The sequence below is a fragment of the Monodelphis domestica genome, chromosome 3 (genome assembly GCF_027887165.1).
Source record: "Monodelphis domestica isolate mMonDom1 chromosome 3, mMonDom1.pri, whole genome shotgun sequence".
In the NCBI taxonomy this organism is placed as follows: domain Eukaryota; kingdom Metazoa; phylum Chordata; class Mammalia; order Didelphimorphia; family Didelphidae; genus Monodelphis; species Monodelphis domestica.
The window spans coordinates 257,910,081-257,933,567 of NC_077229.1; the positions used below are offsets into that span (position 1 = coordinate 257,910,081).

Consider the following 23,487-nt stretch of genomic DNA (forward strand, 5'->3'; position numbering starts at 1 on the left):
TACTTGCCCTTAACTCTTCTGCAACCATCAGAGAATTCTACAAACTGTGCTCTTAGAAGGTGTTTTGTCCTCCTCTTGTCAAGCATAGCCCATATGGAACCTTTGGGAAGGGTACCAGATGCCTAAAGGTTTCAGGCAACTCTTTCCTAAAGCCCCAAATCTAGCTTCAGACCAGGTCAGGGAGAACCCAGTATCAACTTCCACTCAAAGAGCTCTACCAGTTATATAGACTAGGGGAATGTTGGGTGACAGTCAATGGGATGGACTCCAATCTCATGCTTCTTGGAAGCTTAGTCGGGGGAGTGGGGAAACTGAGGAAACCAGGTCTCTGCTCCTTATAGGGCATTCAAAGGCTGCTGATAGATGGAGTACTAGAGAAAGCTTCTCTCCCAGTGACAGACAGGGACAGAACCATCCCCAGAAGACAGGAAAAGGAACACATGCACTGCAGCCTGCCCAGCCTTCTACAGAGCATCTCTCAGCCCAAACCAAATGATACTACTGACCTCCCCCACCCCAGACTCTCACAACTAAAGGAACTCTTTCTGAGGTTTTCTTGGCAAGGATACTTGCATGGTTTACCATTTCCTTCTCCAGCTCATTTTATAGATGAAGAAACTGAGGTAAACAGGGTTAAATAACTTGCCCAGGGTCACACAGCTATTAAGTGGTTTTCTTGGCAAAGACATTCATTTGTCATTTTCTTCTTCAGCTCACTTTACAGATGAGGAAGCTGAGGCAAAACGGGTTAAGTGATTTCCCTGGAGTCACACAGTTAGCAAGTGCCTGGGGTCAGATTTGAATTCAGGACTTCTCAACTCCAGGCCTGAAGCTCTCTCCATTGTGCCTCCTTATTTCCCTCTTACTGCTCTTCTAGTTTAGAGGTGATTTTTTCAGTCATTCATCCTTGTGACCAAAATCTACAGAAATTGAATTCAGAAACCATTTATTTTTTTTAAACCCTTACCTTCTGTCTTGGAGTCAATACTGTGTATTGGCTCCAAGACAGAAGAGTGGTAAGGGCTAGGCAATGGGGGTCAAGTGACTTGCCCAGGGTCATACAGCTAGGAAGTGGTTGAGGTCAGATTTGAACCTAGGACCTCCCTCTCTAGGGCTAGCTCTCAATCCACTGAGCTACCCAGCTTCCCCTCAGAAACCATTTATTAAGCAACTATTGGATACCAGGCACTGTGCTAGATGTTAGTGTTGCAAAGACAGACAATGAAACTTTGCTCCCTGCCCTTACCATCCTTTGGGAAGAAACTTGTAATACAGGTTTATATACACGTCTATCTATGTAGTTTATTGCATATATGTGCACAGATGGTATAAATATGTAATAATTTCCACTGGGATAAAAAGCAATGGTGTGGAATATACTTCTTGTAAAAGTTGCACTTGAACCAACCCTTCAAGGATCCAAGCAGTCTGTGAGGTAGAGATGAAGAGGGAGGACATTCCAGCCATGGGGGATGAGCTGTGCAAAGGCACTGAGAGGAAAGAATGGCCTGTATGGGAAACAGTAAATGGAACTCTTTATCAAGAATGTAGAGTTCATGAGCAACCATGTGTAATAAACCTGTAAAGATAGTTTGGAGCTAGGAAAGTGGGAAGGATGTCCTTTAACTTGATTTATTTTATTACTCTTTTTGTCCAGTTTGAATGCTTTCATATTCAATTTCAAGATGGCCTTTAGGGTCTTTCATGTACTTTCTTTTCCCAAACTTCCTTTTGTTTCCTAACACTATTTAGTTTTAACTTTTTCTTTCCAGATCATTCTGTTAGCCTGTTCCTTTAAAAATTTAGGTTTAAAAAATATTTCTCTATCTTCAATTCATTATTATCTTCACCATTCCCTTCTTTTTTTCATTTTGTATGTTACTTTGCACTCATAGTTCTTGTTTCCAGAAGGTGTTCTTATTAAATTGTTCTATAAATCATGTTTTAACATTTCAGGGAAAGAATGAGACTGAAGGGTATGATATAGGAGCAATGATAATATTTTAATAATAATTTTTGCTAGGGACTTATAGTAACATATTTTTATACTTGAAATTTCCTTGCTTTTGTTTCTTTTATCATAATTTTTTGTTAGGATGGGGAGAAGAACCATTAACCTCATATTCCTATCTTTATTGATCTGGATAAGCAACTTTTTAATCATAGATGATTTTATTTAAATTATCAATGGATGATTGATATTTCTAGAAGGGTGCTTAAAGAAGTCTCTTCTGTTATCTTTGTGGACAACATAGAATAAAATGTAATATATATAACTACATTTTAGGTGGATTTGTAACCAATGGAAAAACTACATCCAGAGAAATTGTTAACGGGATAATATCATTTGAAAGGAAATTTCTATGTCCCGAATATTATTAATGACTTTGATGAAGGCATATTTGATGTTCTTGTCAAATTTGCCAATGTCACAAAGCTTGAAGAGAAAACTAAAACATTAGATGATTGTGCCCATCAATGTGCTAGAAGAAGGAAAGGAAATTAGCATTTATTAAGCATCTATGATATAGCAATCACTGCATTAAGTACTTTACAAATATTATCCCATTTTATCCTCACAACAATCCTCTGAGGTAGGTGCTATTAACATCATTTTACAAATGAAAAATAAAAACTGAACCAGATAAGCATTAAGTAATTTCCCTAAAGTCACATAACAGTAAATGTCTAAGTTGTATTTGAACTCAGGTCCTCTTGGCTTAAGAAATAGTACACCACACCACCTAAATGCCTAACAATGGTCAGTTATTTTATTTCCAGGTTTATAATTTCTGAACTTTAGAATAAATGTGTTCTACCACATTTCTAGATGGTCTGCCAAAGAAATACAAAACAACTAATTTTCCTCTCATTTCTTTTTTCTTCTTTTTCTGTAGCTTGAAGGGAGCAGATGCTGGCAATGGGATCAGAGTATTTGTACCAGATATTGGAATGTTCATTGCTAGTTTGGCCACATGGTTGGTTTGCAGAAATATAGTTCAAAAGCCGATGTCTGAAGATTCAGCCCAGTACAACATGCAGTTTGAAAATGAAGAAATGGTATTCTTCCTTTATGTATTTTCTTTCTCCTTTCCTGTTTCTTTAAAAAATGCAATTTTGGTGAAATTAGAAAAATATATAGATAACTATCTAATTGACATCTCAATTTGTGAATGTTTGTTATTTATCAGGATAATATTTTAGTCAAATTTTCCTGGAGCTCTTAGATGTTGTAAAATCTAATGTTTATATAGAAGAAGAAAGACACTTCAATTTTGTGTCCATTATGCTTAGCAGTAGGGATGTGTGACCTTAGCATATTCTGGTCAAGTCACCTTAAATCACTCAAGTGCTCAGAGAAGACATTTGTCTAACAGATGAAAATGATTGGGGAAAAAGCAAATATTAGGATAGAACTAAACAACTCATTGAACCTTATGTTCTTTCATTCATTAGTAGTTCCTGGATTACCTGCCACTTTATAGGAGTTAACATTAATTTCATTATTTAGGGCTCTTCATAACATTTCTCAACTTTATAGTGGAACACAGTCAATGTTTAGGAGCTTTCTGATGTTTGGTGGAATAACTTATGAATGCTTTGCTAGTATAGGAATCAAAGGAGTTTCTATAGACAAATATGTTATATTATAAATGTTTGAATAACTGTATGTCTTCATAAGATTAGTTGTCATGACCTATTCTCACAAGAATTATGATATTTGATTTAGATATGTGTGTGCAGATGCATGTATATATATATATATATATTTGTATAATAGAAGTGGGAAATCAATTTTGAGCTGTGCATTTTGTATTGCCTTAGAGCTTTCAAAGGTTTTGCATTGCAATTAAATTTGACAGGAGAATAGACATACAAATGACAGCTGGATCTAAAGGTTACTAAAAATCAAATTAGAGCAACAAATTTTCATGAGGGAAAAAATATCAATTGTGCTTAATGTTCCTTTGCTTTGGAGGAAGACAGCTGCTTGGCTTTTTGGCTTTTTAAAAAATACTACAGATGAAACTAGTGTGTTTGCTCACTTCTGAGGGAAAAAAATGTTGAGAAGATGGATTTGAAAATCATAGTGCTTGTACATCCTTCCATCACAACATTGAGTCTAGCCACAAATCAGACTGAGCCACCTTTTCAAGTTTAAAAATAGATTTTTATGGAACTGCATAGCATATAGTATACAGAAGTAAACACTGAAAAATGAATAAGCTAAATGATAAAGCAATGTATGTAACTCATATTGAGGGAATTTCCAAGTCAATTATATTGTAAAGAAAAATGTATGCAGACTCTCATTTTATTAACAAAAAGAAAAGAAAAGAAAAGAAAAGAAAAGAAAAGAAAAGAAAAGAAAAGAAAAGAAAAGAAAAGAAAAAGAGAAAAGAAAAGAAAAGAAAAGAAAATATTCTGACAGTACAGTTAAAGATAGGGGCATGTCAGGCTGTAAGTAGATAGAAAACAAACACACTTGTTTTGATTTTAATTTCAACATTTGTCTAGCAGAATTGCATTGTTGAATTAGCAGCTCTTCTACAAAGTGAAAGCATCAACAAAGGAAAAGGCAATTGACTCTGAGTGTGTGAGGCAGACAAGTCACCTGAAAGGCCAAATACATAAACACTGGATGGATTTTTGCCTCCTTTCTGATCTTAGGGTTTATAATGAAGTATAATATATGTTGACTGCCCCCATGATTTCCAGAAATTAATGGTCAAATCTGTATAGAACTGTGCCAACTCCATTTATTTAGAATGGGAAGTAATCTGTTTCACACACACACACATATACACATATATATTTCCATCTGAAACTGCTAAAGACTGGTATATTTCCTAAGGATTCAAGAATTCCTCACAGTCAGCCAGTCAGTGTATGCCCAGATTTTTGCTGAAATGAAGCCAGACTTTAATCTATGTTGTTACTGGGTTTTAGGACATAAAGAATCAGACAAATCAGGTTCTTTTTTAACCCAACCAAGAAACTGGAGTTGGATTTAAGGGCATAATTAGGGGAAGCTGAACCTTTCTAGTGAAATGTCAAAGAATGTATTGGCAGACATCCCTCTTGAAAAGGTGAGAGAGATGGATAATTTAGTGATGTGTGCAGTCCCTGTAGATGCCTCAGTATCTCATTCCTTGGATTCTGTATCCTCCCGTTGGAATTAAGGAGCCTCTGTCATTCATTCCCTTTCTCTCTACCATTGGCTTACATATTAAGACTCCAAGAATGGGAGCTATTCTGGTATGACCCAGAAGAATTTGAACAGCTGGGTCCATTTTTCCAAACTGAGAATCTAAATAAAAGGAGTATTATACTCATGAGGCTGAAAAGAGTTAACAATGATTTCATAACTAGAACTTTTCCTAGTTACATGCCTTACTTGATATGGCCTCTCAGAGGGTACTATTTATATATATTGCATTTATCAAAGAGTCTTATATAATATGTACATATGTATGGTAGATACCTTCTTGGAGAAAAATGCGTAGGTCTTTTTTTTCAGGAGGCAGGTAGATGGCATGCTGGATAGAACATGGGGCCAGGAGTCAACTTGAATTAAAATCTAACCCCAGATACTTACCAGCTGTGTGACTGGTCAGGTTACTTAACCTTCTTCTGCCTCAGTTTCCTTAACTGGAAAATGGAGATAATAATAGTTACTGCCGTTCAGAGTTAATGTGAGAATCAAATGAGATGATATTCATAAAGTGCTTGCCTTCAATAAATGGATATGCCCTTCCCCTTTCCCACTTCATTTTACTTTCCAGAATCAAATGCTGTTTGTTTAACAGATGATAAAATAGACTCAATTAATATTCCTTATACTGCTCATTAACTTATTTGACCATGAAGATGTAGTCTTCTGCAAAAAATTGGCAATAAATACTTGCTAATTTTCTGTTCAAGTAAAATATTAAAATGTATGATAGGCTAATTTCTTTATAATTTCATATGATCAAGGAAATAATTATAAAAGTTTTCATCAACCAATTAAGACTCTGAGTCTAATAATATCTCTATGTGTGATCTCGTCTCCCACGAGAAGACTACTTGGCACCTTGAACTCTGCCATTTCCCTCAAATGCTAAAACAATATAAGCTCTTCATCCTCAGCTTAGATCAATGCCTCTATATGATGCCTAAATATTGGTTTGTTCATGGTCATATTAACTAGGTTGTTGGGATGATTCTTGGGGAGACACGGAGATACAAACACATGCGATAGGTCTGAATCTGTACCCAGATACTCTGAAACCAACAAACTAGCACACATTTGCATTTAGATACCCCCCAAAGTACAGGACTTGATTCAGATTCTCTTGACACTGACTCATGGCAAGTTACTAATTCACACTATCACATCACTCTGCAGTCCCTTGTCAACACAACACTCTTAGAATTCTGTATTTCTCTCCTTAGGGGGACATTTTTTCTAATTATACTTACTCTATCCAGAGTCAAAATAATATTTTGACATTATCTTTGTGTTCCTTTATGTCCTAGAGGGTTAATTAATAACCAAGGGGCATAGATGATTACATTTTGGAATCCATCATGTGGCAGTTGAATAGATTTACTCTTTAAGTTGTGTTTCCCTAACAAATTTCTTCTAAAAAGCATATTTTGCAGCTGTCTATACTTTTGTGTGTATCATTTCTACTTCTTTACACAGCACATCTAGTACAGACTTACTACATTTTAAATGTAGTAGTCACCTGGCTATAAGTTCCAGTCTTGTTACTATAGAAATGCTATCAGCTTTGTTCCATTTCACTTCTATTTGTGGTCTTCCTTTAAAATTAATCTGTGTTGCACAGTTAGTGTTCATGCCTGTAATTTGAATCTGTTACTTGTAATAGAGGGTTAGTCTGGTGGTAGAGAGAGAGAGGGAGAAAGAGTAGAGACCTCCCCTCTCAAAGCAGGGTTCAGGGCAGACAACTGCTGTTTAACTTGGCCAAGGGAGAGGAGAGGGGGAGTGAGTAGTTCCCCCCTTCAGCCTCCCCTCAGCTATCACTGTTCAACCCCAAACTGCCTCTTGACTTCCCTCTACTACTAAAGTCTTTCCTCAGAGAGAGAGAGTTACCCTCCCCCCTCAAGCTGGAACTGGTTTCCACTCACACTAGAGTCAGCTGGGGAAAAGACTATAAACTTTATTCTAACTGATCAATTTGAGAATAACAAAGGGAAAAGGCTGGGGGAGGGGGAGTTTTTGTGAGGAGAGAGGGAAAGGTGTCCCTATTCTAGCTACCCTTACCTCCCTTCTCTAGTTGGGGAACCCAGGCCTTGGCAGCCCTGAGCTCTGAGAGATTCAGGCTTGGATGGCCCTTGTCTTGGCCCCCTGGGCACCATCCAGACCCAGGGCAGCAGCAGCTGTCTGGTGATCTTGTCTGCTGCTTGGTGTCTTCTCAAACTGGCCACTTCAGTTGGGAATTGGTGGGGATAAAAGTGTCCAATCACCAGGAAAAAGATGTAAGTCTTTCTTCAGGAGCAAAATCTTGACCAGCCCTTTCCTTAGACTGTCTCAGGATTGAGAGAGCTAATTGCCTCTCTGTAACAGAAACTCTTGGTCTCCCAAGATTCCAGATCATCTCCTGGGGCCCCTCCCCCCACTGTGGCTGAGGCTCCAGCAATTTCCCAGACTGTAACTCCAGTTCTAGGGCTTGAAACCTCTATCACATACTCTAGAAACTACTATCCCTAGCAAAACCACGATTTCCAGCACCCTACTCTCTTCCTGTCATTATGTGCTAATATATACAGGAGATAAATTCAGTGGAGTTTCATCTCTTGGCCTCTTTTTCCTTCCTATGGTGGTTTTGGTGAAGAAGCTTTTTTTGAGCAGGTAGAAAACTTAGTCACGTGGTTCTATTTTGTCATATAATAAACTTTATAAAAATAATACTTGAAGTATTGGGCATTAATTTAACTCCTACAATGTCCAGTTTGTCACAGAATCAGTTACCCCTCTCTCTTCTTGTTTTGGTAAATGATGCTACCCATCTTCTTCCCTCATCCCCCATATAAGATATTGACATGTTAGGATTAATTGTTTGATAAATATCACTTCTCCCCTCTAATTTATTAGGGAACATTTTATATCACTTAAATTCTCTAAGAAATGGTAATAATAATGTTAATATTTTAACTTTTATTAATTTTTCACTTTTCATAGTTCCAAGACTTATCATTACATGCAGTGTCTTCTTATCTATTAAACCTTCCTCTATTTTTTCTGTTGGTTTTTACTTTCATTTTAAAAGCTTTCAGTCCTTTTTAAATCATATCTCATTCTTCATGATCCTATTTGGGGTTTTCTTGGTATGGATAGTAAGGGTGTTTGCTGTTTCCTTCTCTAGCTCATTTTATAGATGAGGAAACACAAGCAAACAGTATTAAGTGACTTGCCCAGTTTCATACAACTATTAAGAGTCTGAGGCCATATTTGAACTCAAGAAGATGAGTCTTACTGACTTCAGGCCTGGCATGGTATCCAGTCCACTGTGCCTTGTGGCTACACATTTAACGAACTATGCATAGCTAATACCAAAAAGATTCTTCCATTTGTAACCATTAACTTACTTCAAAATAAGATATAAGCAATATCCTTCATGATGTTGTTCAGTTTTGAATGTTTTTCAAATTACGTCTTGGAAACAGTATTTATGATAGTTGGTGAAACTTCTATTAGCCTTTGACTTCTTTCAGTTCCTTCGCTTATTCCATATTATTCAATCATATTTTTTGCTGTTCTCTATGCCCATTTTCACAACAAAATCTCCAAAGATTAAGGCATATGTTGAATTAGTTAGAAGTATTATGTCAGATTTTTTGGAGACTGTCTCTAAGAAAGGACAAGAGATGATTTTAGAGAATTCTACATAATATGAACTGATAAAGGGCAAAATAGGAAAAACACTAAGAGAATAACTTAGATGTGGCCACAACACTGAAAAACAAAATAACATTGATAGAATTTTGGTCAATACAATGATTAGCCATACCTTCTGAGCATCTAAAATGAGGCATGTTAACTACTTCCTAACAAAGAAGTGATGAGCAAAAGGTGAAATAGCATACATTTTTAACAAGGCCACTAGGTAAATTTGTTTGATATAATTATGGACATTGTTCTCTTTTTTCCCCTTACTTTTATTGAAAAAGGGTAGGGAGTGATAGTAATAGTGAGCCCCACAAAAGAAAAATAATATTATAATAGTTTTTAAAAATACATTAAAGAAGCAGGGAGTTCAAAAAGAAGCACAAGCAAACAGAATAATTTTGAGACTAATGTAGGGACTTTATTTTATCCCTTTTGTATTCTGTTCTGTATATGGAAAATACTTTATTGAGTTCAAGTTCAGAATAAAATTTTAAAAAAATTAATCATGCCCTCTCTCCCAATAATTAGTGTGTATATATCCTAAAAGTGTTATAAAAATGATAAGAAAAGAGATATCTCTTGAAAGATTTCCAGTTAGAATTGGAAGAGATATCTCTTGGAAAATTTCAATTAGAAAAATTGAAGATAACACAATGGATAGACCACCAAGTCTGGAGTCAAGAGGCCTTGGTTCAAATTTGAACATAGTTACTAACTTGGTAACCCTGGATAAGTCACTTAACACTGATTGACTAGCTACTCTTCTGTCTTAGAACTGATAGTAAGACAGGAAGTAAGGATTTTTTTAAAAAGAAAAAAGGAAAGAAAAATTGAATGCAAATTTAATACCCCAAAGAAAAGTTTTTTGAAAAATTATGTATGAATATGAATATGTATAAAGCTTCTTCATACTCCATGAGCCTTTAGAGTCTCAGATATTATTTGTGAACCATATTTTCTAATGTATTCTAATATTTGCCTATATTTTTTCTGATTATGAATATCAAGGAAGGACTCAAATTGAGAAATGTGTACTCATCAGAAATGTTGCCTGTCATTGAAGTTGTCTAGTGTTCATGCTTCCTATAATTGTAGGATCAAACAGAAAGTTTTCTGATTATTTCAAGTCCTTCCCAACCTGACAGTTACCTTTGTAACCTTATTTTATAGTGCTTCCTTTTATAGTGTAGCCAAACTATCTTTCTTGCTGTTCCTCTCACAGACTATCTCTAACCTTGATTTTGTTTGTTTTTCTATGTTGGAAATATTCTACTTCATTGCATCCCTCTCTTGGAAGCTCTTACATGCGTCCAGCAATAACTCAAGTATTACCTTCTACGTGAAATGTTGACCAATTTCCACAGTTGCCAGAACTCTGTCTAAACTTGAATTATTTTTGTAAATATTCTGCAAATATTTATGCTCCTATTATCTCTTTTGATTAAATTAATTCAAGATAAGGGACAGTTTTGTTTTTATCTTTCTTTCCGTGGTACATAGTATAGTGCCTTGCACAGAGGCAAGACATTAAATACATTTTGATTACTTGAATGACTGGTTTTGTGAAAATGAGAAAACCTAGATTTCACTCAAAACTTGCAATGAATAATGTGTTGGTACATCTGTTACTAAAGAAGCAAAAGTTAGCTGCATTTTCAGATTTAAATGCCACACATTTGTTCACCCATTTCCCAGAATTAAAAAAAAAAAAACTAACTTTTCCCCCCTTGTGATTTCCAAATTCATTTCAGCACTGTGTAGTTAACACTCCATTATTCACAGCCTGTATTTCCCCAGAAAGGGAATGCAGTGAGGAGCTCAAAAATTATTTATATCCAACTTTGAAGAGTCCTGAATAATATTGTGATGAAGCTGATTTTACTACATTAAATCAATCTATCTTGGGCTAATAATACTAGCATTGGTTAGCATTGGTTCTGTGAGCTCATGTGGCTTAACAATGCAGGGAAGTAATTCAGGAAACCTTGTTCAGGATAAAAAGTGAGTGAATGTAATCTATAAAATAAGCAATCCTTGTACGAATAAATGACTATTGGCTAAAACAAAGATATAATTAGGAGGTAAAGCAAACATAGGTTTTAAAAAAAATATTTGGAAGTCCCAACTTTTCAAACAAGTTTTTATAAGCCTTAAAGTTTGATTTTTAACTTCCTGAAAAAAGAGTAATGCGTGCTGGAATTGATAATTTATTTATTTCATCAAAGACATGGAAAAATGAATCCCTTTTTTTGCACAGCAAGATTTATTTTCAAAATTATCATTATGATAATGAAGTAGCAACTGACCTCTGAAGATATGAATCTTTTATAAATCTCCATCCATTACATAATGTGTTTCTGCTTTGTTATTGGAAAGATATTTATAAATCTGAGACTTTCCTTTAAATTTCCTCAAGGGATATGGAGATAGCCATCATAGTGTTACCCATTATTTTACTTTTGTAGTAACTTTTAATGAATCTTAGAAAGGGAAAATCCTCTTCCCTGCATGCCATAAAGGGCCTTCTTGCTACTGGAACATTTATATGGTTGTTTAATTTTGTTTTTATTTATTTAAACCATTAATTTTAACTGTGTGGTGAGGAGCTGGAAAAGGGTCTCAAGTTGCAGTTTGAGAAGTTGCTGTGTTATGTCATGCATGTGTGTTTTTAACTATAAAAGAATGGAAAAGAAACGCCAAAGGGAGAGGAAATATATGTGTAATGAAAACAGTATGCATGTATGCATTTTGCTAAGTCTGTCTCATAACCCGTCACTTAACTCTCCAAGTCTAGCCAGCAACCTTACAGATTGTGGGAAAGTGTGCATGCCACTGTTGAAGTAATATTGATAAGACAACCCGATTTGCTTGTTCTACTGACATTAGCAATAATAATTATAAATCCAGTTGTTTAGGGATTGTCAAGACAGACAAATCTCCCCTATCTTCTAAGGAAAGGGGTACTATATTTCTTTATTCAGCTTACTTAAAATGTATTCGACAAATATTTATTGAGTATGTAGTATGTAAATTTGAAATGGCATCAGAGAGTCAATTTGGTATGTTGATGACACAGTGGATTCAGTGCCACATCTGAAGACAGAGAACTCATTTTCCTGAATTCAAATCTGGCCTCAGATGCCTGGCTGTGTTACCTTGGGTAATTCATTAAATCTCATTTGCCTCAGTTTTCTCATCTGTAAAATGAAATGGAGAAAGAAATGGCAAACCACTCCAGTATCTTTGCCAAGAAAATGCCAGACGGGGTCACAAAGAGTCAGTCAGACATGACTGAAATAACTGAACAAATAAAACACAGGTCCAAATAAACACCATACTTGTTTTTATTAAGTACTAGCTACAGTTTAGTGGAATTATTTAAATTTACTTTTCCTCATGATATTTTGGTCTAAAATTCTCCTTGATCCTAGTGGCAGGGGAGTGGGTGGGAATGAAAGTCAATAGGAAGAAGTTATAGAGTGGTACATTTTAGTTTAATATAAAGATATGTGTATATCTTTATGATATATGAATATACTAATTGATTATGATACATAAACATAATAATTGCTCATTACAGATGACCACAAAAATTGAATTAGATGTCTTGGGAAATAATAAATTTGTTGCTCTTTGAAGTCTTCAAATAGACTATATATATAATCACTGCATTTTATATAGGGGAATTTTTTAGTTAAAATAGAACTTCTGAGTTCTGGTCCATATTTTGGATTATATAAAACCCTAATACTAAATGTTAGTGATGAAATGTCATTCTCAAGTACATTTTCATTTGAAAAGAAAAAGATGAGTAAAATAAAAGTCAAAAGTTTGAACCACCATTTTTATGAGATCAGGCATTATAGAATTAAAAGGAATGTGAAGTCTTTCAGGGAGTCTGTCCTTCCCAGCAAACTTCAAATACACAATGCAGATTGCTACCTACCTGACATACTCATCAATTCTATTCCATTCATGGTGTTAGAAAGTTACATCATTTTTCGGTACTGGGTTTCACTTTGGAGCTTCTTTCTTATAATTACTGATATAAACATTAAAAATGAAAACAATTCTTCTGTCCTCAGGAACTATCATTAAATAGAATGATAATCAATAGAAGAAAAAGCATATAAACAAAAAAGTAAATGAAAAATACATACAAAATAGTTATAAAATAATTTTCTCTGACAAGGCTCTAGAAATTTTAGAGGGAATTAGAATATTCTTCTAGTAGGAGATAGTTTCTGGGTTGAGCTTTAAGGAAAGATAAGAATTTTCTGAGGTAGAGAGGTGAAGGTCCATGCATTTTGTAGTCTGTGAAAGGAGTCACACAATAAGTGACAGAACTGGGACACAAACCCACATCTGAAAGAAGCAAGCAATATACAAAATGGAATGGATTTTTCACCATTTTAAAGTGTCTTTATTTTCAAGTGTTAGTTAGCTAAAATGATTGGACTTTATCACCTTAGTACCCAACAAGAGGAAGGGGTAAGATTAGTTAACAAAACAAATTTAAAAATAGTGTTGCACATAAGTAACTAGAAGAGAATTCTCTACTAGAAATTTTTTTCAGTTCCAATATTTTTATTGGATGATTTCCTACAAGAGATGATGGAAAATAACATTTATTTTTTTACCTTTTTTACTTTTTTATTTAGAATATTTTCCCATGGTTACATGATTTATAATCCCCCTCATTTGCCTCCCCACTCCCAGAGCAGACAAGCAGTTCCACTGGGTTACATATGTACATTATTCAAAATCTATTTTCATGTTATTCATATTTGCAGTAGAGTGATCTTTTAACATCAAAATCTTAATCATATTCCTATCAAACTACCACTGATTAATTGTTTTTCTTCTGCATTTCTGCACCCACAGTTCTTTCTCTCAATGTGGATAGTGTTCTTTCTCATAAGTCCCTCAGAATAGTCCTGGATCATTGCATTGCTGCTAGGAGAGAAGTCCATTATATTCAATTGTACCACAGTGTATCAGTCTCTGTGTACAATGTTCTCCGGGTTCTGCTCCTCTCACTCTGCATCAATTCCTGGAGGTTGTTCCAGTTCACATGGAATTCCTCAAGTTCATTATTCCTTTGAGCACAATAGTATTCTATCACCAACAGATACCACAATTTGTTCAGCCATTCCCCAATTGGACTCCCCTCATTTTACAATTTTTTGCCATCACAAATAGTGTGGTTATGAATATTTTTGTAAAAATCTTTTTTCCTTATTATCTCTTTGGGGTACAAAACCAGCAGTGGTATAACTGGACCAAAGGCAAGCATCTTTTAAAGCTGTCTCTATTAGAAATTTTTAAGGCATTTAGGGTTCGACTTTTTACAATGATTCTTCCATTTCCTTCATCATATATATATATATATATATATATAATCAATATATATATATATAATCAATTACCTCATTATCCTCATGTATAAAATAAAGGTTTTAGATGGGATTACATCTAAGCTCTCTTTCAGCCCTCAGTCTATAAGGGGAATCCAGAAAGGGAAAAAAGATTATTAATTTCTAAGTTCTCTAAAACATTATACATCACATTAATTCCCAGAATATTACAAAACCCTCAGAGTAGAACTCAAGACAGTGGTCTAGAGATTGGTTTAATCATTCACACTGGCAAAATAAGTAGATGAAAAGTAGATATTGTTCAGACAATGATACACAGACAGATAAGCAATCCAACAAATTAGTTTCTCTATATATCTTAGACTAGCTTCACTGATGGATGAAGAATTTGGGCATAATCTATAAGCAAGAAGAATCTTGACTGCATAAAATTTATAAAATTATGATATGCTTTAAATAATTTCCGATCTCCTCATTGCTACAGTATCTGTCTCTTTAGCATTAATATTCTACTGGTGATACAGTATGGTTGTGAACCCATAAAGCATCATGATCTCCAAAGTATTAAGAGATGGTATTTCCCAAAGGTCAATGGAAAGCTTCATGAGGGGCATATCTAAGCTGTGTCATGTTAGCAATAAAGACTTGCCTCTGAGAAGTGTCATACAAGATTTGTATAAAAAGTAGTGTGTAAGGATGAGGACAAAATCACTTCCTCCCCTACTTAATTCTAATATATTTATCAGTTGAGAACATATCTCAATTCACTCTCTGTGAACAAATTCTAGGTACTTCAACACGTTCTAGGTACCTCACAAGTGCCTTAGGAAATAGACTTAGATTGATTAAAGGATATGATGACACACTGTCTCTGAGACCTGTATAAAACTACTGAGCAAGTTGGAATTACATGTTCAACAGAGCAATAAATCAGGAAAAAGGATTCTAGCTGAACTCCTAAGGAAGAAATGTTTGGTGTGAGGGAAGGAGAATGCCTTGGTCTGTCGCTCTTACCTTTCTTGCTCAAAGAAAGAACTTAACTTCAGAGGATCTAGAGGATTTTGGACTTGCTATCCTCCTACTGGCATCCTACTATATCCCATGAACATCTAGTAGCAATAATTGCATCAGGAGTTAAGGAGAGATGGGACACAAATTCAGGGCTCTACAAAGAGCCCAGAAGGAAAAAATACCTAAAAGGGAGTATTTTGAAAATCCTAACAAACAACCTCCCAAGAGCTATAAGATTTTTTAAGTCAAAACACTGAAAAAAAAAGAAATATAAGATTGACCTGAAAAACAAAGAAATGGATAAAAATATCTGTGACCAAAAAAGCCTAGAAATCATATTTAAAGAAATTGTGAAAAAACTGAAAATTAAAACAGGGCACACTAATCTCTCCTTGTTTATTATAATGTATAAATATAATAGTTCTCTTAAAATAGTTAATATGATTTATAGATGCATTTCAAGTCCAACAGTTGCTACCTAACTGAATTTTAAGGCTTATAACACTGTCTTAGGTCACAGGATTTGCATTTCATATTGTGATTATATGGGAAGATATGGCAATATGAAAGTTTTAAAAAGCAAAATCAGAGTTTTGCTTAACTACTTCCAAATTGCCATAGCCTGGATCACAGGGTTTCATCGTCTTTCATACAATTAACAGTCATCAGTTTGATATTTTGTTCCACTCACTGTACAACTGATTCAAGATCATGTTAGTAATTTTCCTTTTATTATCAATTTTGCTTCTAATTTCTATCTTCAAATGTTCTCACCATTTCCAAGTTTCTGAATTTTGAATCATGATATTTATTTGTAGCTTGGAATACTCTTCAAATGCTTCATGTTTTATCTCCAAGCATCAAAAATATCTCCCTCCCACATATTCCCTATTAGCAGCAATATTTTGTTTGTGTTGTCCACCTAAAATATAAAAGAAATATAAGTAAATCTCATTTAAAGTTCATGGAGCAAGAAATTTTAACAACTGAAAGTTCAGCTGGGTTGGGGAAAAATGAAGTTTGTTCTTTGAGATGGTGTTCTAGGAATAAGTCTGTCAACATGAATTTTTTTCATAGCAGGTGATCCATAAATCCCATTCCAGTCATCATTGGTATCTTCATCTAGTAAGTCTCTAATACCAACTTAAAAAATAAAGATTCCTCTATTGTCTATATCATATCCGATGGCTTCAGAATATGAGTATTTATCAAGTCTTTTAATGCCTTATGGATAACTTCATATAAATTCTAATATTAGTTGCCTCCTCTTTGAACAGGCTAAGATTCTTGATTTTTAAAAACTCTTTAAAATAAAATTTTCCTCATCCAGGTCTTCAAGATTGTCATCATCTTTGGGAAAGTGGATCTAAATAGACAGGTTCTCTTCTTTTTATAGGCAAAATAGCTCTATGTTACCTGGACAACAATGGTTCCATAGCCTCAGCTCTGTCATCTGTATGCATGCATCTGTTCAATTCCCTTAATTCTTTCTTTGGGTGAATTTCCCTTAATGAAAAATGGGGATAATTATGCCTGTATTATTTATCTCACAAGAATATTGAAAAAATAATATGATAGGATATGGAAGAGCATTGAAAACTATAAAATCCAAAACACATGTAAAGTATTATAAAATATATACTTAAAACCTTAGAGGACTTCGGTCAAGATGGTGGCTTAGAGAAAGCTAAAGTTGAGATCACTGGAAACCCTTCCCTATCGAACTCAAACTATATGCTCCTAGGGCACCAAAATTCAAAACGAACAATAGCATAGACCCCAGGAATCCTCCTCCTGGACCTGGACCAAAAGGTATGGCCCCCCAAAAGCCACAACTCAAGATCACTCAGACCTAAGGGGTAGGCAGAAGGAAGGTCCCAGGACCCATCCCCCCCAAACCAGAGCGCTGAGTCCGAGGCAGAAGAGGGAACCTCAGAGCCTCAGGGCCAGCTATTCTGAAAGCCACTTCCTGAAAACAACCTGACTCAGTTGCGGGGGCACCCAGACAGCAGGGAAACAGAGAGAGACGGGGGAGCCTGTAAACCCCTGGCTGGATCCTTCCATCCAAGTCTCACCGAAGGTCCCTGCTTCAGGGCATACTCAGTTCAACCCAGCAAAAGCTAATCTTATCAGGAAACCTCGGAGCTCCAGGAAGCCGTGGCCCCTCCCCCCTCAGAGTGTAGGCTCTTCTTGCCGGCTAAGGCACTGAAAAACCTCGCGGAGAGTGCCGAGCCAGGCTCAGAGCTTGGAAGTAAGGCAACAGAAAAACATCGGGAGGGAACTGAGGAGGGCAGTAACACGGAAACACCAGCAATTTCTGGCCTCCCCGGGAAGACAGAACAGCTGAGGAGAACCGGACAATTTGCCTAGGGTTAAAACCTCTGAACACCAGACAGAGATAAGAAAAGCTAGACCTCCCCACTAAGATAGAGATGGCAAACTCCACAGAAGCACAAAAGCCTCAAAATTCCAAGAAAAACAAGAAGAAGGGGGCAACATTGGACACATTTTATGGAGCAAAAATACAAAATACAGAGGAGATAGAAGAGGAAACACAAGCAAATGCTCTGAAACCTTCCAAAGGAAATGGAAACTCTCCACAAACCCATGAAGAATTGGAATCGGAAAGGATCAAAAAGATGGAAGCCTTCTGGGAGGAAAAGTGGGAAATAATGCAAAAGAAATTCACACATCTACAAAACCAGTGTGATCAAAGTGAAAAGGAAAACCAGGCTCTAAAGGTCAGAATTAGGCAACTCGAAGACAATGAGCAAGAATTAATAGAGCAAAGCCAAAAGACCAAGAAATTAGAAGAGAACATAAAATATCTCACTGACAAGGTCATAGGCTTGGAAAATAGAGGGAGAAGAGACAATTTAAGAATAATTGGACTACCAGAAAAGCCAGAAATAAACAGCAAACTCGACATCGTAATCAAGATACAATCAAAGAAAATTGCCTAGAGATCCTAGAACAAGAGGACAATACAGCCACTGAAAGAGCTCACAGAACACCCTCTACACTAAATCCCCAAAAGACAACTCCCAGGAATGTAATTGCCAAATTCCAAAGCTTTCAAGCAAAAGAAAAAATCTTAAAAGAAGCCAGAAAAAGACAATTTAGATATAAAGGAATGCCAATCAGGGTCACACAAGACCTTGCAAGTTCCACTCTGAATGACCGTAAGGCATGGAACATGATTTTCAGAAAGGCAAGAGAGCTGGGCCTTCAACCAAGAATCAGCTATCCATCAAAACTGACTATATACTTCCAAGGGAAAGTATGGACATTCAACAAAATAGAAGATTTCCAAGTTTTTACAAAGAAAAGACCAGAGCTCTGTGGAAAGTTCGATATCGAAAAACAAAGAGCATGGAATATCTGAAAAGGTAAATATGAAGGAAAGGGAAAAGGAGAAAAATGTTAGCTTTTTCTTTTACTCAAACTCTTCTATAAGGACTACATTTATATCAATCTATGTATATTAACATGTGGGGGAAATGTAATGTGTAAATAGGGGGAAAAGAAAGACCAAATAGAATAATCTTTCTCACACAAAGATTCACATGGGAAGGGGAGGGGAAGAAAACCCCTATAAGAAGGAGAGGAAGAGTTTTTACTTAAACCTTACTCTCAGGGAAATCAACTCTGAGAGGGAAGAACATCCAGATCCATTGGGATCTTGAATTCTATCTTACCCAACAAGGGAAGGGAGAAGGGAAAACCAAGGGGGGTAGAGGGGAGGGAACACAAAAAAGGGAAGGAAGAAGAGGGGGGAGAGAACAAGAAGGGAGGGACTAGAAAGGGAAACATATCCAGGGAGGGGACAAGGGGGACTGATTTAAAGTAAATCACTAGACTAAAAGGTAGAGCTGAAGAAGAAAGGTTAGAATTAGGGAAGGATATCAAAATGCAGGGAGTCCACAAGTGACAGCTCATCCATAAAATGTAGACAAATAACAGAATGGATTAGAATACAAAACCCTACCATATGTTGTCTTCAAGAAACACACATAAGGTGGGTAGACACCCATAAGGTCAGAATTAAAAGATGGAGTAAGACCTTCTGGGCCTCAACTGACAGAAAGAAGGCAGGAGTGGCAATCATGATATCTGATAAAACCAAAGCAAAAATAGACCTGATCAAAAGGGATAGAGAAGCTAATTATATTTTGTTAAAAGGGACTTTAGATAATGAGGAAATATCACTAATCAGCATGTATGCACCAAATAATATAGCACCCAAATTTCTAATGCAGAAACTAGTAGAATTGAAGGAAGAAATAGACAGTAAAACCATATTAGTGGGAGACTTAAACCAACCTTTATCAAATTTAGATAAATCAAATCAAAAAATAAATAAGAAAGAGGTGAAAGAAATGAATGAAGTCTTAGAAAAATTAGAATTAATAGACATATGGAGGAAAATAAATAGGGATAAAAAGGAATACACCTTCTTCTCAGCACCACATGGCACATTCACAAAGATTGACCATACATTAGGTCACAGGAACATGGCACACAAATGCAGAAAAGCAGAAATAATAAATGCAGCCTTTTCAGATCACAAGGCAATAAAAATTATGATCAGTAATGGTACATGGAAAACCAAATCAAAAACTAATTAGAAATTAAACAATATGATACTCCAAAATCATTTAGTTAGAGAAGAAATCATAGAAACAATTAATAATTTCATCGAGGAAAATGACAATGGCGAGACATCCTTTCAAACCTTTTGGGATGCAGCCAAAGCGGTAATCAGAGGTAAATTCATATCCCTGAGTGCATATATTAACAAACTAGGGAGAGCAGAGATCAATCAATTGGAAATGCAAATAAAAAAACTTGAAAACAATCAAATTAAAACCCCCCAGCAGAAAACCAAACTAGAAATCCTAAAAATTAAGGGAGAAATTAATAAAATCGAAAGTGATAGAACTATTGAGCTAATAAATAAGACAAGAAGCTGGTACTTTGAAAAAAACAAACAAAATAGACAAAGTACTGGTCAATCTAATTAAAAAAAGGAAAGAAGAAAAGCAAATTAACAGCATAAAAGATGAAAAGAGGGACATTACCTCCGATGAAGAGGAAATTAAGGCAATAATTAAAAATTACTTTGCCCAATTATATGGCAATAAATACACCAATTTAGGTGATATGGATGAATATATACAAAAATATAAACTGCCTAGAATAACAGAAGAAGAAATAGAATTCTTAAATAATCCCATATCAGAAAATGAACTCCAACAAGCCATCAAAGAACTTCCTAAGAAAAAATCCCCAGGGCCTGATGGATTCACCAGTGAATTCTATCAAACATTCAAAGAACAGCTAATCCCAATACTATACAAACTATTTGACATAATAAGCAAAGAGGGAGTTCTACCAAACTCCTTTTATGACACAAACATGGTACTGATTCCAAAACCAGGCAGATCAAAAACAGAGAAAGAAAACTATAGACCAATCTCCCTAATGAATATAGATGCAAAAATCTTAAATAGGATACTAGCAAAAAGACTCAAGCAAGTGATCAGAAGGGTCATCCACCATGATCAAGTAGGATTCATACCAGGGATGCAGGGCTGGTTCAATATTAGGAAAACCATCCACATAATTGACTACATCAACAAGCAAACCAACAAGAACCACATGATTATCTCAATAGATGCAGAAAAAGCCTTTGATAAAATACAACACCCATTCCTATTAAAAACACTAGAAAGCATAGGAATAGAAGGGTTGTTCCTAAAAATAATAAACAGTATATATCTAAAACCATCAGCTAATATCATCTGCAAAGGGGATAAACTAGACGCATTCCCAATAAGATCAGGAGTGAACAAGGATGCCCATTATCACCTCTACTATTTGACATTGTACTAGAAACACTAGCAGTAGCAATTAGAGAAGAAAAAGAAATTGAAGGCATCAAAATAGGCAAGGAGGAGACCAAGTTATCATTCTTTGCAGATGGCATGATGGTCTACTTAAAGAATCCTAGAGATTCTACCAAAAAGCTAATTGAAATAATCAACAAGTTTAGCAAAGTTGCAGGATACAAAATAAATCCACATAAGTCATCAGCATTTCTATATATCTCCAACACAGCTCAGCAGCAAAAACTAGAAAGAGAAATCCCATTCAAAATCACCTTAGACAAAATAAAATACCTAGGAATCTATCTCCCGAGACAAACACAGGAACTATATGAACACTCAAAACACTACAAAACACTCTCCACACAACTAAAACTAGACTTGAGCAATTGGAAAAACATTAACTGCTCATGGATAGGAGGAGCCAATATAATAAAAATGACCATCCTACCCAAACTTATTTATTTATTTAGTGCCATACCCATTGAACTCCCAAAAAATTACTTTACTGATTTAGAAATAACCATAACAAAGTTCATTTGGAATAACAAAAGATCAAGGATATCCAGGGAAATAATGAAAAAAAAAAAACACAAATGATGGGGGCCTTGCAGTCCCAGACATTAAACTATATTACAAAGCAGCAGTCATCAAAACAATTTGGTACTGGCTAAGAGACAGAAAGGAGGATCAGTGGAATAGACTGGGGGCAAGAGACCTCAGCAAGACAATATATGATAAACCCAAAGATCCCAGCTTTTGGGACAAAAATCCACTATTCGATAAAAACTGCTGGGAAAATTGGAAGACAATGTGGGAGAGATTAGGAATTGATCAACACCTCACACCCTACACCAAGATAAATTCAAAATGAGTGAATGACTTAAACATAAAGAAGGAAACCATAAGTAAATTAGGTAAACACAGAATAGTATACATGTCAGACTTTTCGGAGGGGAAAGACTTTAAAACCAAGAAAGACAGAAAGAATCACAAAATGTAAAATAAATAATTTTGACTACATCAAATTGAAAAGCTTTTGTACAAACAAAACCAATGTAACTAAAATCAGAAGGAAAACAACAAATTGGGGAAAAATCTTCATAGAAACCTCTGACAAAGGTTTAATTACTCAAATTTATAAAGAGCTAAATCAATTGTACAAAAATCCAAACCATTCTCCAATTGATAAATGGGCAAGGGACATGGATAGGCAGTTTTCAGATAAAGAAATCAAAACTATTAATAAGCACATGAAAAGTGTTCTAAATCTCTTATAATCAGAGAGATGCAAATCAAAACAACTCTGAGGTATCACCTCACACCAAGCAGACTGGCTAGCATGATAGCAAAGGAAAGTAATGAATGCTGGAGGGGATTTGGCAAAGTAGGGACATTAATTCATTGCTGGTGGAGTTGTGAATTGATCCAACCATTCTGGAGGGCAATTTGGAACTATGCCCAAAGGGCCATAAAAGAATGTCTACCCTTTGATCCAGCCATAGCACTGCTGGGCTTGTACCCCAAAGAGATAATGGACAAAAAGACTTGTACAAAAATATTCATAGCTGCACTCTTTGTGGTAGCCAAAAATTGGAAAACGAGGGGATGCGCTTCAATTGGGGAATGGCTGAACAAATTGTTCTATTGTGCTAAATACTATTGTGCTAAAAGGAATAATAAAGTGGAGGAATTCCATGGAGACTGGAACGACCTCCAGGAAGTGATGCAGAGTGAGAGGAGCAGAACCAGGAGAACATTGTATACAGAGACTAATACACTGTGGTATAATCGAATGTAATGGACTTCTCCATTAGTGGCGGAGTAATGTCCCTTTACAATCTGCAGAGATATAGGAGAAAAAACACTATTCATAAGCAGAGGACAAACTGTGGGAGTAGAAACACCAAGGAAAAGCAACTGCCTGACTACAGTGGTTGAGGGGACATGACAGAGGAGAGACTCTAATGCAAATATTAACAACATAGCAATGGGTTCGAATCAAGAACACATGATACCCAGTGGAATCACGCGTCGACTATGGGAGGATTGGTGGGAGGAAAAGAAAATTATCTTTGTCTTTAATGAATAATGCTTAGAAATGATCTAATAAAATATTATAAAATTAAAAAAACCTTAGAGATATTAAAAAATTTATTATTAGACTACTTACGATAGTAATCACTTATTTCATTTGCTTCATTATTTGTTACAGGAAATATTTTCTGTATCCTCTAAACACTCATTAATTGATGAATACCAGCTACTGGCTTTAGTATATTATACTATAGTATATTATTGTGGTGTTGTT

At 35.5% G+C, this 23,487-nt stretch overlaps 1 protein-coding gene across 6 annotated transcripts in view; it reads left to right on the top strand.

The window, feature by feature from the left end:
- Window positions 1-23,487, top strand: part of PIEZO2 (piezo type mechanosensitive ion channel component 2) — a 551,033-nt gene that overhangs the window by 338,850 nt on the left and 188,696 nt on the right. For all 6 annotated transcript variants that reach the window (XM_056823644.1, XM_056823640.1, XM_007487722.3 and 3 more), the window contains exon 5: window positions 2,898-3,060. In XM_056823644.1, coding sequence (XP_056679622.1) covers window positions 2,898-3,060 — 163 coding nt within the window. The remainder of the gene's footprint in view (window positions 1-2,897; window positions 3,061-23,487) is intronic.